This window comes from Orbicella faveolata, unplaced genomic scaffold, assembly GCF_042242905.1.
Source record: "Orbicella faveolata isolate gen_17 unplaced genomic scaffold, um_ofav_v1 contig_24, whole genome shotgun sequence".
NCBI lineage: Eukaryota > Metazoa > Cnidaria > Anthozoa > Scleractinia > Merulinidae > Orbicella > Orbicella faveolata.
In genome coordinates this window covers 6,523,684-6,540,000 of record NW_028301552.1, presented here as the reverse complement: position 1 = coordinate 6,540,000, position 16,317 = coordinate 6,523,684, and the positions used below count along the sequence as shown (strand labels likewise).

At 39.1% G+C, this 16,317-nt stretch overlaps 3 protein-coding genes across 3 annotated transcripts in view; 2 read left to right on the top strand and 1 right to left on the bottom strand.

Annotated features, from left to right (window-relative positions):
- The window catches only part of LOC149110128 (2-Hydroxyacid oxidase 1-like), a 7,567-nt gene extending 579 nt beyond the window's left edge, over positions 1-6,988 (top strand). The window contains exons 2-6 of the mRNA XM_089291715.1: positions 225-376; positions 871-1,376; positions 2,219-2,377; positions 3,204-3,273; positions 5,131-6,988. Coding sequence (XP_089147841.1) covers positions 225-376; positions 871-1,376; positions 2,219-2,377; positions 3,204-3,273; positions 5,131-5,201 — 958 coding nt within the window. The 3' untranslated portion in view covers positions 5,202-6,988. The remainder of the gene's footprint in view (positions 1-224; positions 377-870; positions 1,377-2,218; positions 2,378-3,203; positions 3,274-5,130) is intronic.
- Positions 3,423-4,304, bottom strand: LOC149110129 (THAP domain-containing protein 1-like). The gene is made up of 3 exons (XM_089291714.1): positions 4,090-4,304; positions 3,793-4,012; positions 3,423-3,699 (listed from the first exon to the last, which is right to left on the bottom strand). Exons 1-3 carry the CDS (start codon positions 4,240-4,242, stop codon positions 3,533-3,535), a joined length of 540 nt encoding a protein of 179 aa, XP_089147840.1. The 5' UTR covers positions 4,243-4,304; the 3' UTR covers positions 3,423-3,532.
- A 988-nt stretch (positions 6,989-7,976) lies between the features above and the next one.
- Positions 7,977-16,040, top strand: LOC110050608 (uncharacterized). The gene is made up of 4 exons (XM_020756530.2): positions 7,977-8,423; positions 11,220-11,286; positions 11,832-11,929; positions 12,382-16,040. The coding sequence occupies exons 1-4, from the start codon at positions 8,079-8,081 to the stop codon at positions 12,553-12,555; spliced, it is 684 nt and encodes a 227-aa protein (XP_020612189.2). The 5' UTR covers positions 7,977-8,078; the 3' UTR covers positions 12,556-16,040.
- The last annotated feature ends 277 nt before the right edge of the window (positions 16,041-16,317 follow it).

Genomic DNA, 16,317 nt, shown 5'->3' with positions numbered 1-16,317 from the left:
TATTTAGTCAATTATTTTTATTGTACACCGTTCGTGTGATGCCCCACTGGCTTTACTAACTCAATCAAGGTAAAGGAAAAAGTAGATATTAAACTTGGCCTAGTTAAAGTGAGTGCAGTGTGTCAAAATATTTGTCGTCATATCAGCTTACAATTATGTGCAGTAGCACAGTATACATTTGGGGCAGACAATTCACCTTCTCAGGCATTTTCTTTGTTTTCAAGGTTTCGTATAAAACCCCGAATTTTGCAAGGAATTTCTGGCGTGGATATGTCATTGCTCTTGTTCGGAGAAAGAATCAGCATGCCTATTTGTATGGCTCCAGTTGGAGTGCAAGCCATGGCAAACACTATGGCAGAAATGGCAAGTGCACAAGGTATTCAACAGGAATTTATATGTTAACTGGCATGATGACTGTGATGTGACACATGAGAGTCCCCCCCCCCCCCAGTACTTTTGCTGCTACTATTATACAATGGACATAATAATATCATTGTGACCTTTGCTAAGAGACATTTGCAAATGATTTCACACTTACTGTATTGTTCCAGAAAATATATACACCCAAGTTCATGGAAGGTTGCTCATCATGTCCTTTAAATTAAGTTGGATTTGACTGACGTGTTTGACTGATCCATTTGGAAGATTACAATTTTTCCGTTTGTACAGTTACTCCCATGCAATCAGTTGCGTGTGGCAAATGGCACAACTGTATCACTTCTCAAATGAATCATCACATCGGTCTAAATTGGGTGGCAACAGCAGTTAGCCAAATCCATCTATTTCACTCAAATAGCTGCAGTTGTGAAAGTAGAAAATACATGATATGAAATAATTTAGAATTATTTTGAAATTCTTAATTTAACACAGCTGGACAAGAGGCTGAAACTTGCATGGTTTTGAGCTGTATGGCATCGGCGACCATTGAAGATGTTGCAAAAGCAGCACCAAATGTTTTACGATGGCTTCAAATGTACATCTTTAGAGACCAAGAACTTACAAGGAGCCTTGTTAAACGTGCAGAGGACAGTGGTTACAAAGCTATTGTTTTAACAGTTGATGCTATAACCCATGGCCGTAGGTGGCGTGATCTAAAGAATCAGTCAGTATTAGTACCTCACTTGAGGTTTGGTAACATTGGAGGCTCTAAAACAGAAGCATACTCAACAGAAGACTATGCCTTGTATGTGAAATCCCTCATTGAGCAAGCAATTGACTGGAGGTCATTTTCCGGGTTAAAAAGTATCACTAAGCTGCCTGTTTTGATAAAGGGAATATTGACTGCTGAGGATGCCAAGTTAGCTCTGCAACATGGTGTTAGTGGAATAATTGTTTCCAATCATGGAGGCAGACAGCTAGATGGAGTGCCAGCCACTGTAATAACATCGAAAATGCTTAATAAGTAAAATAATAATAATATAATTAAATTAATCACACTTTGTTGTAACTATGGTCTCTTGGGATGATGTGTACTAAAGGCACTTGCAGTGAAGTGTTGATTTGATACCTTCAATTGACCCCTGATCAACGCTCAGTTAACATCTCGATTGATACTAGATGGACGTCTCGATTGAAATTTGGTTGACATTCAATTGACATCTTGACTGCCAACTTATCGACAGTTGGTCAATAGTTGGCCCAGTGTTGACCAACTCAAAGATATCGATCGACACTCAATGGCGTGTCTGCAAAATTAATTGCCTCTCAACTGAATGTCAATCAAGTGTCATTATGGAGGTGTCGATCGAGTGTCAATTGAGTATCGATTGAGTGTCAAGTGAGGGTATCGATTGAGGGTATTGATCAACACACGGCTGCGGATGCCTTTAATAGAGGGATATGATCTGTCTCTTGTGTGTGGCTCCAGGAAATATCCAATTACCACTCACTCTGCTCTCAAAAAGCCCAAGTGTCTAAAGGGAATTATGACAGAAGCTTTTTACTGAGGTGGGGCATTGCTTACTCCACACTATAAACCTTCTGTGGGTTGGTGTGGGATATTTTCAAGAAATTATGACACACCAAAATTTTATAATGTTTTATTACAAGTTCTTGATTTGAGTGAAAATTCATTTATCCTAGATAGTGTTCTCAAATCATGCATGCAGCTTTCCAAGATTTTTGTAATTGGGTCAGTCAGGCCTAATTGCTTGTTTTATTACCGAATCAAATGATGATGATGATAATTCTTCTCTTGTATTTTGTTTGTGTTTGTTAGCTTGATGCGCTACCAGAGATAGTTAAGGCAGTTGAAGGCAAAGTTGATGTTTTTGTTGATGGTGGAATACGGAATGGTACTGATGTCCTCAAGGCATTAGCCCTCGGAGCTCGTGCAGTCTTCATTGGCAGACCAGTTTTATGGGGTCTGGCTTTTCAAGTATGTTTCTGAACTATTTTTAGATCTGACTGAAATTCCTCTCTACTCCCCCCATCCTTCTTGCACAAAATGCCTGCGTGTTTGCCGTGAGTACAGGTAGCCCTGACCATTTTCCAGCCTCACGTGAAAAAAAGGAGTATGTTATACAACAGGAGCTGATTAGACTCTTTAGTCCAGGCTTTGAGTTGGTTGGGACGCAACGCGAAAAAACGGTGGAGCGGAAAAAGGAGAAAAAAATGCGTTCTCTGGCCTTCCCGCGCCCCATATCTCCTGAATTTTTTCGGGCACCATTTTTCGCACTGCGTCCCAAGTAACTGAACGCGTGGACGAGGCTAAGAACTGATCAATGTATCACTTGTGATCAATCCTGGGTTAGTGAAGCCGGCTGGAGACTGACAATATTGTAAATAAATAGACTATGGTTTGTAAGATATAGAGCACCTCTCAATATTGAGTGTCGTGAAGCCAAAACCTTAGTAATCACTCATTCCAATCATAAAGGACTCAGGCAATCCAATAAACCAATCAAAACTCGTAGTAAATACACGTAGCTGACGCGAAGCGCGGGAAAACGTTTGCGAACGCGTTGCGATTGGGTTTGGTTCTGTTTGGATGAAAAAGTGGCGCGAGTTTTTTTTAAGCCAATCGTGTAGCGTAGTAATGTAAAACCACGAACTCGATACTCAAATAGGTCAAATAAAAACCCCTCTAGAAGTTGACTAATGCATTGCTCCCAAATGGGTGAACAAGACATTATCGCTTTGAATTAATTTCAGTAGCGGTCTAGCACTTGAGGTGAATTATTGTTGTTCATTTTTTCTTTCAGGGGAAGCAAGGAGTTTCAGATGTTTTACAGATACTGAAAGAAGAATTCAAAACTGCTATGATATTGGCAGGTGGGACGGTGGCTCTGTTCTACTTTAAGCTGCTTTATAGCGGAGCTCCTGCGCGCCAGATGCGCGCGATCGGAGCCCCATACCTGAGAAAATTTGGTAACCCATCGATCAAAAAAGTCCGTACGCCAAAATAAGAGAGTAGCACCATTCGCCTTAATCACAGTTCGCCATGTTGGATGCAACGTCACCATTTTTGGCATGAAAGCGAGGCCACGCGTGTTGAAACATCATGGCTGAGTCAGCGAGTACTTTGATTTCTTCAGAGTTTTGGTACTGCAATCTGGTGGACATACCGACAACAATATTTACCTGTGACAGTGACAGTGTATATTGGCTCCGGGAAGTCTACAACAACAGGAGAGGATGACAGTTCCGGTTGGACCTCCACAGAACTTTCCTCGCCAGAAGCTTGGCCGAAAGTTGATGCTATAGATTAAAATGAAAAACATAAAAATACTTCTGATTATTTTACGATTTTAACCATGGAATGTTTAAAGAAATATCGACAACAATATGTACCTGTCACAGTGACAGGGGACGATGGCACGCTTACATCAAACAATCGCACCCGTGCACGCGGTGGTTCTCGCTTTGTCGGAGATTTTCTTTTCCTGGGTGATCTTGACCAGCAAAAAGTACTCGGAACTGCATGCTTGTCCAGAACACGCTTCCCTGTTAAAGTTGTCTGAAAATCCGCTTCCTTAAAGTGTACAGAACATACTCTTGTGCTGTTTGTTATCTGTAGATGGACCAGATCATAATAATTAATGTAAATACATGTGCGCAACAATGACATCGATAACCTAACCAACTTACCTGGACACTTTTGCCCACGTCTCGCCGTATTTTGACAACCCACTGCTTTCGAATGGCTTCATCACTGGGAAATTGGTGAAAGGTATGATTTGGAATATTTTTAGCGCGATTATTTTTACATTGCGGCACGCAACAGTGATCTCCGTTGGGCATGATTGCAGATGATCGCCTTGTCTCCTCGATCGCCGGAAGTTGACTTTACACGCGTGGCCTCGTATCGTTGTCAAAAGTACATGACGTCAACCCAAGATGGCTGCTGTGCGATAAAGGCGAATTACCAAAGGTATATCTTTGATATTGGAAAACCAATTTTCAAAACGAGGTATTCGTTGACTAGTATCACGTGACCATCTCGCAGGCTCAGGTTAAGAGCTTTTGAAGTTGTCCGCTGACCAGATACTGGTTTTGCGATTGGATCGCGGCCTCAAGCCAGGCTGTTGCTCTGGGAGAGAACGAGGGAATACGTGCAAAGGCAAAATTGCGGCACAGTTTAACCCCTGGCGCGTTGTCGACTTTTCTTCCGTGATATTCGTGGCACAATCGTCCTTAGAAACTCCCTTATATATATTGCGTACGTAATTTCTACAATCTTGGGTACACTTATTGGGTATAGTTTGTTAGAATGTAACTGGAAAAAATAGTGAAACCACACGCTAAACAATTACATTCTAACAATTGATCAGTTTTGAGTTTCTGATCCAGGAAAAAAATCCTCTTTTCCTTTATGGTTAATTATTGCAATAAGGAGCACCGCTTTTAGGCTGGGCTAAATCTATATGTTACTTTCTACTTGAACAATGGTTATAATTGGTTCTGACGGTTCGCAACACGGTTGGGGAAGGGGGTGGGGGGGGGGGGCTAATATTTTTCTATCATTTTCTGAGTTGCTCCTTGCTTTCCTCTTACCAAGTTCTTAATGATTTAAATGTTTGAAAAAGCAACTAAACAGTAGGAACTGGAAGGAACTGTATTGAGGAGAAAATAACACCCAGGCACACCTCAAACGTTTTTGTTTGTTTGTTTGTTTGTTTTAATTTTCAGGATGTGGAAGCTTGTCAGATATCAATCGGTCCTTGGTGGCAAGAGATGCGTCTTATTTCTCACGTCTGTAATCCAGCATGAATTACACAAATCATGGAGGAGTTCACGTGTTTTCTTTTGGTTTCGTTCAAGCAAGGATGCGGCGCTTCTGAGGGTTTAATACACAATTGCATTTATTTTCATTGAAAACATTTCGCTTGTTCTTCAAAGGTTTTGTTGCGGGATCTTACAGAGCTAAACTTAACTCCGTAATTACGGAAAATAACGGTTGCTGCTACAATTTGTCGTTTCGCGATGATTCAAATTCTCTTCCTCTGGTATCTAAGTCGACCTCAGTTATCTTACAACTTGTTTCGCTAGTTACCTCACTGGGAGCCGAGTGGCATACTTTGTGTATCATCATTAGTGAGTATATTAATGACGTCATTTCCCGATTTTTCAAGGTTGTTTGTACAAACAGTCAGTTTATCGATATAGGTAAGGTCAAGCCTGCATACAAGCCAAGTGGCCCACCAGGCCGGAGCTTATCCCGGTTTCTGTAGCATGAAGCGACTAGGAGTATTTCTACTCCCTCCTGGATGGGATGCTAGTCCATCGCAGGGTTACCCCCAGCATTAAGTTCGCCAGTACCCATTTAGACACCTGGGTGGAGAGAGGCACTGTGAGAGTAAAGTGTCTCGCCCAAGAACACAATACAATGTCCCTGGCCACGGCTCGAACCCGGTCCGCTCAATTCGGAGACGAGCGCACTAACCATGAGGCCACCGCGCAGGCGTCCCTCCCTCAACGTTCTTGTTCAGTAAAGGCAAGTCATGGACGATGATCAGGCTTGGTAAAGGTTCAGTCACGGACGGAGTGACAGAAGTGTTATTCGTCTCCTTTGCTGTCTACCCGAGGTGAAAATGCCCCAAGACAAAACGCCCTTGGCATTCAATTTTACGTGGAATTAGCTTACTTGAATACCTCTTGTCATGCGTTAGGAACTGATCGTTCAGTGAAACAGTTTGTCTCTTTGAGGCGTTTTGACTAAAGAGTATTTTTGAGGCAGCAATCCTTGTTGGGACACTTAACTTATTTCGTAACGCTGCAAGATGAGCTGCCAAGAGGCAATGAAAGTTGAGATACAATATCTCATGAGATTTTTGAAGTCGTTTTGATCATTGTCCATTATTTCTTGTATGCCTGTGGCAACACTTGACCGATAAAAGCCGAGCAAAATCTGCTAAGGGCAAACTCGATCAGCTATAGTGAGGTTCTAATGGCTGACAACCGAGATTCAGCGAACCAATCAGAGGCTAGAATTGCATTCAGTATCAACATTGTCCGAGTTCGAGGATGCGCACACTCATTACTGATGCAAGGACCATTATTTTTTTTTCAGTTTAACTAATACTTCGATATTCCGTTAAACTAAACAGGTTGATCTCTTAGTAGAATTTCGCAGAGTTCTCCACATTTAGTAACTTATTACATGAAATTTTCGCGACACGTTTATTTCGAGATTTTGGGGTGCGCATCAGTTTCGCGACACTTAAATTCCGCGATTTTGCGAAAATTTTTGAATCGCGTTAACTTTGCGTTTTTTAGTAATGTGCAATTTCTTTCCTTGGCAATGTAACTGACGTTACTTAAACATGTCCTTGATTTTAGGAAACCGACTTTATTTAAGGTACAATAACGTCAAAATTAACCATAGGCAACGACGAGACTAATCTATATGTCAACAGTAACATAATGTGAGTCACTCAACTTTCGCGTCATGCTATGTTCGCGACACTTATTGCTCGCGTTACTTTAATTTCGCGATTTTTTTTTAAATCGCGAAATTCGCGAAATCAATTACAATGGGTTGCGAAAATCTCATGTAGTATTAACCCTTTGACGCCCAAGTAGCCATATACCGCCACTTAATGGTCGTGCTCTTTGTACCACTTGTGACGTCATCAATTTAAATATCACCTGATATTATTGATAAACAGATGGTAGTACTAGGCTAGGCCTTTCCGCACAATGGTCAGGTTTAGATATCGACCACATTCCGATGTCGCAAATCGAAAAACAACGTTATCAGTTTTGGTGCAAAAACGGTGGTAAAATGGTCCACTACGCCTATCATTGATCAAGGTCCATTTCTAGGCTTCGCCCGTAATTAACATCCAACTTTTCACGGCAGCAAGGAAGAACATACAGTGCAAAAGGTAGCCAGTGTAAAAGGGCCGAGAAAAACAGAGAGGAGAGGGGGAACGAACAAAATTGAGGACGGTTAACGGCAAAAAAAAAAAAAAGTCCAAATTTTGGCTTATGCGCATGCCCGGAATTGAAATTTTGCTCAATTGTGTACCTAATCCTCGAAAAATCTCTCCTTTTAGTTAAAAAAAAAAAGCTTTCTTAGCAAGACTTAGGCTAATTTAGCGTCACGGCAGCTAAAAATCCTGACTAAAACGGTTAAAAACGGTATTTTTTGGCGAAGGTTTGGTATTCAAAGGGTTAAGGTACTCAAGTTTTGCACATAGCGGACATTTTTTAGCCTGCGAACGCAGACGTATTTCCGGCTGTCGCTTGCCTCCGCCGAAAATAACGTCTGCGAACCTGAGCCAGGACACGATTTCTATGACGTAATGACTTTTGTTTCTCCTTGGCCAATCAGATTCCACGATAGAATGAGACTCGAGTGCTCCTCGCAGCGAATACCTCGCGCGGTAGTTCTGGGGCTACTTGAGCTAAACTGTGATTGGCTTAAAATTCCTACGTCACAGAAATCGTTTTATGGCTCGGGTTCGCAGACGTTATTTTCGGCGGCGACAAGCGACAGCCGGAAATACGTCTGCGTTCACAGGCTAGACATCTTTCGGCTTGAGCGCCAAAGGAAGACTCGAGCCCGCGGTCAAACAATCGCTGGTTGGCGTCGCGCATGCTTCGTAGCAGTTGAAACCCTGATCACAACAAACATGGACGCTGTAAGCAATGTGACAACAGAGCAAACAGCATTAACAGGAGAGAAACAAGACGATTCAGACGACGAGGATAAAAATAACGTCGATTTAGGAGTTGCTGGCTTGCCTCGCATTAACTTTTCCGGTTCTAAAAACGAATTTGAGACGATAAATTTGGATGGAGATGGTGATGATGAGGAGGAAGAAGATCCTTCGGATCGTGATCTCTCGGACGACAAACGGAAGAAAAAGTACAGAAAAAAGAAAAGGAAGAACCAACCTTTAGAGGATTTATCAGACAGTAGTTCAGACGACGAAAGAACGAGCAGTAGAAAGAGAAAAGAGACTGAAACTGATCCGGTAAATACGTTACATTTATGCAGTACTAAAGAGCCCTTCAATTAATTGCTATTAATCCCCAATAACCTTCATTATAATGTTTAATAGATGTACACGTTTGCTAGCTTAAAACCAGTACCTGAAGAATTTTGGTCATCAATTCTCCTCGTTTTTAGTTTGATAATAATTTTTAGTGTACAAGCTAGTGAAAGATTGGAATATTGATAGACAATGCAAGCCAATATAAGCTCGTTAATATTATGCCTATAAGGGTATTTTTTTGCCATTTTCCAGAGTTGCATCTGTAAAATATCACCGACTGCACGTTAAATGGGTAAATATTTTGCAAAACCCTCTAATGTATTGGCTTTACCTCTAAGTGAGTGCATACATGTACATATTTACTTCTAGTTGTTTCATATGCAAATGTAGCTTGAGCCACTTTTCTTAACGGTACACTTGATACATGTGAATATTATTCTGATCAATATGCCCTTGCCAAATTCTGTCACATGACTCTTTTTAGTCATAAAAACAGTCAGTGCCACGAAAAAACTGTCCTGGTGTTAATTTGAAACTGTGGCTTGATCAGTGGACCCAGTGTTTGCCTAATTGGCAGCATCTAATTGTGAACACCACAGAAAAATGGTGTTTAACTTAACTTATAACTTTTTCTCATGAACTACTTTAGATACGGTATTTTAGACTTATTTCCTCATAAAAATCTTACTTTGCTTCCCTTCACTTTCCATGTTTGACCATACTGAACATTTAATTTCTTGGGGGTAATGGACCAGAATTAATGGTTTCCATAATCAATAATGTTTTACCGAATAGCTAAAATTGAATTGGCATCATACCCAACCCCCAACCTGGAGGACCAGGGTTTTCCGTCTGGGTGACCTTCCCTGAGCCACTGTATTCTGTTATTTATAAAGGTGCTGGATACCTGCGCTATGCCATTGTCACTCACTCAAGGGTTTCATTTAGGGCGGGGCACCGGGTAAATTGACTGGCTGTGAGAACAATTTTGCCTGCCTGGTTTGACCATCTAGGAGAGAGGTTTTCTCATAATGAAGTTAACTTCAAATAGTTTTGCCCACTTATGAAAACCAATTGCTCTCTTGTTGACAACATTAATGAAATCCCTGCTCAGCTACAGTAGAACTGCATTAGCAGGGTTTTGAGGAAGATATTCAACAGGTAATTTGGTGGCACAGCCTGTTTAAGGATGTTTGCGCTGATTGTTTCTGTGCATCCTTATTGCGCATGAAATTCACACGCCACGCCATGCATGGAGCGCGTGCACTGTAAGTAGTAAAGTGAACAATAGAAGGACAAATGGCCACTGCTACAACTTTAAGTGGACTTAACGATCTTGGACGCTCAGTCACCCCTGTTTTTCTTTTGATGGGCCATTTTCTCTACCGATTTTATATGTTTTGCGAAAAAATGAAGAAAATCTATTGAGTAGAAGTTTGAAATTTTTGCAAAACTCACCATCGAATTATGTTCATACGAGGTCTTCATTTAGTTGTGCGTCAGTTTCAAATGCTTCTTGGAGGGTTAAGGTTTGTGAAAATGATGGCAATATTTGGAATTATTAATGCCACAGATTCACTTATACAAAATATTATTAGGATGTTTTGCCTCTGTTGACTTATCTTTGATATTTTAACCTAAAAACCCTGAAGACCATGCAGAATTATGTGCGCCAATTTATCAAAATCAGACTAGTTTTCCACGCGCTTTATCTCTGAAACGAAGTCAGTGACCCCCAATTTTTATTTCATTTCTGAAACAAGTATATCATTATCTGTCCGCAGTAGAAGGTTAAAAAAAATCTATCGAGTAGAAAATTTTCATGCGAACGTCCTTAATGACACAGTGGACAATTCCCAGCTTCCACAAAGTACACTTGGTGGCCTCAGTACACTCCACCAAGACCCATTAATTATCACCCTTCAACTCCACAAAACCCCACTTTTGAACAATATTACATTCTCAACATTTGGCCTGATTCATTTTTCTCTTTTCACCAATTTCATTTTTGACAAGGTCATGCAGTAGGGTTCTGTAAAGGGCCATAATTAACCATACAGTATTATTGTATGTTTTCTGGATACATAAATTTTTATCTACGGATCAAGACAAGGTAAGCACGAGGCAATTGGGTGAAAAATTAAAAGGACAACTACATGTACATGTGCATAATTTACAACAACCTGAACATCTCATGAGGTTTCCATGTTTTACAGTGTATAAGCTAGAGTTAATATGGTGTCTCCAAGACTAAATGATCAGTCAGTTATTACAGTTTGGCGAATTCTGGTCTGGTTTGGAAAATAATGTCTGTTCATATTATCAACATTTGAGTTCACATGTTATTTTTGAGGTTTAATCCCTGGCTGGGGTCACTGTGTTCATTGTGCTCTTGCATAGAACAGTAGCAATCTACTCTCACATTGGCTTTTTCTCCACTCAGGATTAAGGGGTACCTGTAAGTTGTCAGGGCAACTTACATGTACATTGTGACAAAAAGTTGGGGAGAGAGCAATATTTGTAGCCGTGTCATTCTACAGAAATCAGAAATAAGTGCTTAGAGCAGTGAACCAGTTAGGCTAAAGGGTTAATCCCTACTTGAGTTTGACTGAGACCAAATTAGCGGTTATCTATAGTCTGAGTGGCTGCAGTGCTAGCTGTGTTATAGAGAAAATGTTAACTTATACTTAGCTTACTTGGGGTCTAGTGAACTCTCAGTGTGTTAAAGACAACTTGTATGTTAGAGATTAAATTAAACATCCTGTTGTTTTTCAGTCTGACCTAACATGGCCTCTTTGGGTGTGGTACTACATAGTAGCAGTATCAAGTGGAGCTTTGAAAGGTACCCATTTATTTTCTCAATTTACAGATTGAAATACAAGTAGAAAGTTCAGTTTCCATGTTTCTGTTCAGTTATTGAAATAATTCAGATGAAACACAAGTAGAAGTTTTTTGAGAACAAGAAATGTTGTGAAATAAACCAGTTATATTTAATAAGAGTGTGGTTTCCACCCAATTTTGGACTACATGTAAGTTCACCCAGACTTCTCGAGAGTGTGAAACTGGGCTAAAAAAAACCCAAAACAAAACAACAATAACAACAACAACAAAAACACGGCATCAAAAGCACGTTTTTTTGCCCTGTAGTGTTTATAGAAGGTAATAAGTTACACTTAAAGTATAAACCAAGGCTGGGTATTGGTAAACTCCCACTTTGAATGGCTGTGAAGCTGCTAGAGCCGTATGTCTCAATCAACAGAAGGCCTTCTAAGTTCTTACTTGTAATCACTGAGGTCATGTCCCCTATTTGATCATAACTGTTCAGTTAACATTCGTTAATAAACTGCCTGACAACTGACTTAATCACACATGAAAATCTCTCTCTAGTTGCTGAATACCTGGGAGAAAAGTTGGCGGCTTTCTTTGGGATTACTACTCCAAGATATCAGTATGTAATCGATGAGTTTTACAGACTAAAAGAACAGGTCAGTGTTAAATGTACTTAAGAAGCAAAAAATTTATAAACAAAGTTTGGAACATGGTTGAACAAGATCCAGATTCATTGTGAAATTCACTGTCTGTGTACAGTCTGGTGTCCACTTAATAGAGGTTTTTAACAATAGAAATTAGCCAAATACGATTTATTTTAGTGTCTGCGTCCACTTAATAGAGGTGTCCGCTGAATAGGGGATTGCTATGAAGGGAAATAGAAGACGTTTATTTCAGGACCTGGCCTGCTTAGTGTCCGCTTAATAGAGGGTGTGTGCTTAATTGGGGGTCCGCTTAGTAGAGGTTTCATTGTATTTCATGTATGATGCAATCAGCGATTGTAGACTTTTCAGGTAGTGTCAAAGACATTAAAAGCTGCAAATTGATGCAAAAACTTTAGTAAAGACCAGTCTTCCATATTGAGACAGACTTGATTTTGATTTTCCAGGAAAAAGAAGAGGAAGAACAAGAGAGAAGGGAAAGAGAATATGTTGAAAGAATGGCAGCGGAGAGGTTAGCTTCATTAGAAGGTGGCAGCAGCTTAGACCTTCAACAGACTGAGGAGTTATTGAATGGGAATGTTGTTGAACAAAATCCACAAGACATGTCAAACAAGCCTTGAAGTTTTTATTGATTAATAATCATCCTTCGCTATATGCAGTACATGTAGTCCCTTGTAAAGAATAAGTTATGGGGAAAATTGTGGCATTTGTGCCTACTTTGTAGAATAGTGTCTAAGTCCAGTGTCATTTTATTTTACCTGATCTGCATAGATTGCTCCTAACAGCAGTTACATGACCATATAAAATTTGTTTAATATGGTTCTCATTCATATAGTACATGTAAGGATCATTATTTTGTTGTCATACAGTTAATTTGACTTTATGTAAAAGATGACATCTTGAATCTAGTGCTGGAAATAATAGTTGATCATCAGGCATTGTCTGATCACATTCTGAAATTGTCTGACTAATTTTTACAGTCTGGTCAGGCATGATTCATGTCCAAGCACCAAAATGCCTCAGCTTTTAGCAGGAAGATCTTGGTTACAGACCGTGTTTTCTTTGAGACGTGTCAGAAAATCATAAATCATCGGAATCCAGGTTTTGTTTTGCTTGAATAGTCTCTCCAGACTTGCATGAAATTTATGTAATTTACATGCATGTCATGTTTTGAAAATCATCCTATATTAAGTATTCCTATTACTTCATGTGCATGGCTACAGTTTAATGGTCAGTGTATTACGTACATGTAAATTTCATGTTAAAATAATAGTCACTAAATTCTTAAATACATGTATTCAGCCACATTTTGTAATACATGTACATGTACGTCCACCCAAAATCAAAATTTGAAAGGAAACATGTCCTGCTAAATAAGAAAAATTATTTCCAGCACTATGAATTAAGATGTACTGGTAGTTCAACAAAGCCACAGGGAGTTAATCAGTTCAGGATTGTACATACATGTAATACTATGTAATGTAGGTGCATGTATGTTCCAAATGTACACATACATGTATTATTGCAACATGAATCCGTAGAATGATGATTGTATTCATTTGATAAAGTATTTTCTTACTCATTGAAGGCTTTTAAGGGTTGAGTTTGGTTACATTTCTGTAACTTTGCAAAAAGTTGATTACACATCACAGTGTATTAGCCTGTGCTATGGTCACCTTCCCCGAAAGAAATAAGCGGAGAGGATATATGTGTTGGCAGTGCTGTTGAGAATGATAAATCAGTGTTCGTTGCATAAATTATCCTTGCATTAAAACCTTTCCAGTGTCACCACACATTGGGAGCGAGCTCCCAATGTGTGGCTTCATTATCATAGCTCAGTTGGTAGAGCATTGCACCAGTATCGTGGAGGTCATGGGTTCAAATCCCGTAAGCCCTGATTTTTTCAGGCTTCTTCTTTCCAATTGCTTAACTTGGAAAATTTACTGCGATGATCACTCTTCACTTTCATCTATAACCGCAGTTCAAATATGAATTATTTCATATTATACTTCACATGAAATGTAACAAGTTTGTAAAATTTTTGTGGTTTCTACATGGCCAACTCTAAAGATATTTTTCAGTGTGACCAATAAAATGCAAAGTGCTGAATTCAACAATTTAAAAACATTACACTTCTTAAACTACCAAAGGATTGATCAACCAATCAGGTCATTTTCCACACATTCCTGGAAAAGTCATGTGGCTTTGAACATGGTTATTAATGGTAACACCACACAGACACAGTATGTATGCTGTGGTTTAAATTTTCCAAACTGGTATGTTAAATATTGAATTTTGCATAACAAAATGTTAGTGTGGGATCCATAGATGTTAATTAATGGTTTAATATTGGATGTGCCAAATTCTTTTAGAGGTTTTTGTGGGTAAATGTCACACTAAAAATATTTAAAATGTTTTTTCCAACCATTGAACTAGTCATGGTTTTGTGTAACAGTTAAGGGTATTTAATGGACATATCATTAATTCTTCTTTTGTTGGTTGGCAAGTTTTGCTGTGAAAGCTCTTTTAAGCCCTGTCATTAATTAAACTTTACAGTAAGCTATAGAACCCAGTTTTTGTTCCTTAATACACCCCTCCCAAGCTAAGATGATAACTTGAGACAAGTCAAATTGTTCTAGGTGCAGTTTGCCTTTTAGATATGTGGTTTTCTTTCTTATTATTTAAAAGAGGGGACTTATTGTATTGCATCGAATGGAAATTGGGGTTGATTTATTTATAGGTTGTGTTTCCTTCCGTATTATTTGTTCTATTTACAATAGCTGAATTGTACTTCCTACATTTATTTTTAGTTCTGCTATCTGATTTATGATTCAACACCCCCCTCCCTCCATCCATCAGTCCTCTGCTCTGTCCTCTGCCCTGGCCTCAAAGGCTTTGACAGAGGTTCCAAAATAATATTTAAATTCAGTCCTCTGGGGAGACTTAAAAGAGCTTTTACTTCAATAACATTAAACACGTGTACAGTATAGAGCAGTTTTCAATTGAGTGTAGTAAAACCAAAACCAAAGTAATCGCTCTAACCTGTCAAAGGATGCAGACAATCCAGTGAACCAATCAAAACTCAATGTCATTACATGTAGCTGACACAAGGCGTGGGAAATCGTGCCCAAGCGAGCCATGATTGGTTAGTCTTTTCTGATTGGACGAAAAAGTATATAAGGCAATTGTGTAGCGTAGTTGACACAAAACCAATTACTTTCTACACTCAAATGAAAATCGCTCTATGCAGAATTAAGCCATTAAAATGTAAATATTTTTTTCCAACGTCATATACTATTTTATCATTTTTACGAAAGCTCATATCTTCAGGCATGTAAATATGCACGAATGAAATTTGCTTTTAACAATTGAATTAGTTACTAACAGCATGTGCAATACATAAAGCGTGATCGACACTGATCATCTGGGTAAGGGTAGTTCTGAAAAGAACTGTCATTAGAGACCCAAAGTAACACAACTCTAAAGATGACATCTGCTCAGAACAACAGTTTTTTTTAGAATAACCCTCGTTCAGATTAATGTGCCAGGCGAAGTAGTGGAAATAATGTAACACAAAGTTGCTGTTTTGGTAGCTTCTTCTATGGTTTCCACTTTTAATTAATAGTGTAGAAATCGTAAAGGAAACATGCAAGTAAGAAAGGGAATGAGTGAGAAATAGAGAAGTGGTATTTTTTTGGCTATTTTCTTGCTCATTATGTTTATTTTTCTTGTCCCATGCCGTTGCAGTCTGCCCTAATCTGAAATTCTTGGACAGCTTTCTTGTCAATAAATCTTTATTAATTGCTTTGTATACAGCCAGCAAAAATGGTTTATGGTGTTAATCAGACGTACAAAGTCAACTAGTCAAAATGTAAAGGAAATAAGGGAATTAAGGTTAAAATTTGTAAAGAATTTTTCAGGCTTGGTCCAGTAAAGAATTCGGAATTAATTCATTATGACTTTCAAAAATAACAAAAATATAAAACAAATTAAAAAGAAAACCGAAAGAAAAACATGATCGTTCTCCTTGATTTCATCTTCAAACAGTGTCTTAATTAATGCTTCATGAGCAATTTTTTTCTCAATAAAAGAAAATTTTCCTTAATTCACTCTCCAAGTCTATTGCTTTTGGGTATTTTTGACCTCTTTTATGCACAAAACTTGGGTCCAAACGCGCCAGAATTTCTTGACGTTAGGTCGAAGGATCCTCGGCAGGCAGCTGTTATTTGAAGTAGCAGACGTCTGCACGCAGGATAGGAAGTGTTCCACAGCTCACAAGCTTCGGAAATCTTCCATAAATTCGGAAATGTTCGGAAACGTTCATATAACTTCGGGAACATTCGGAGAATCTTCGGAAATGCTTAGAACTTGATCAGTTGCTC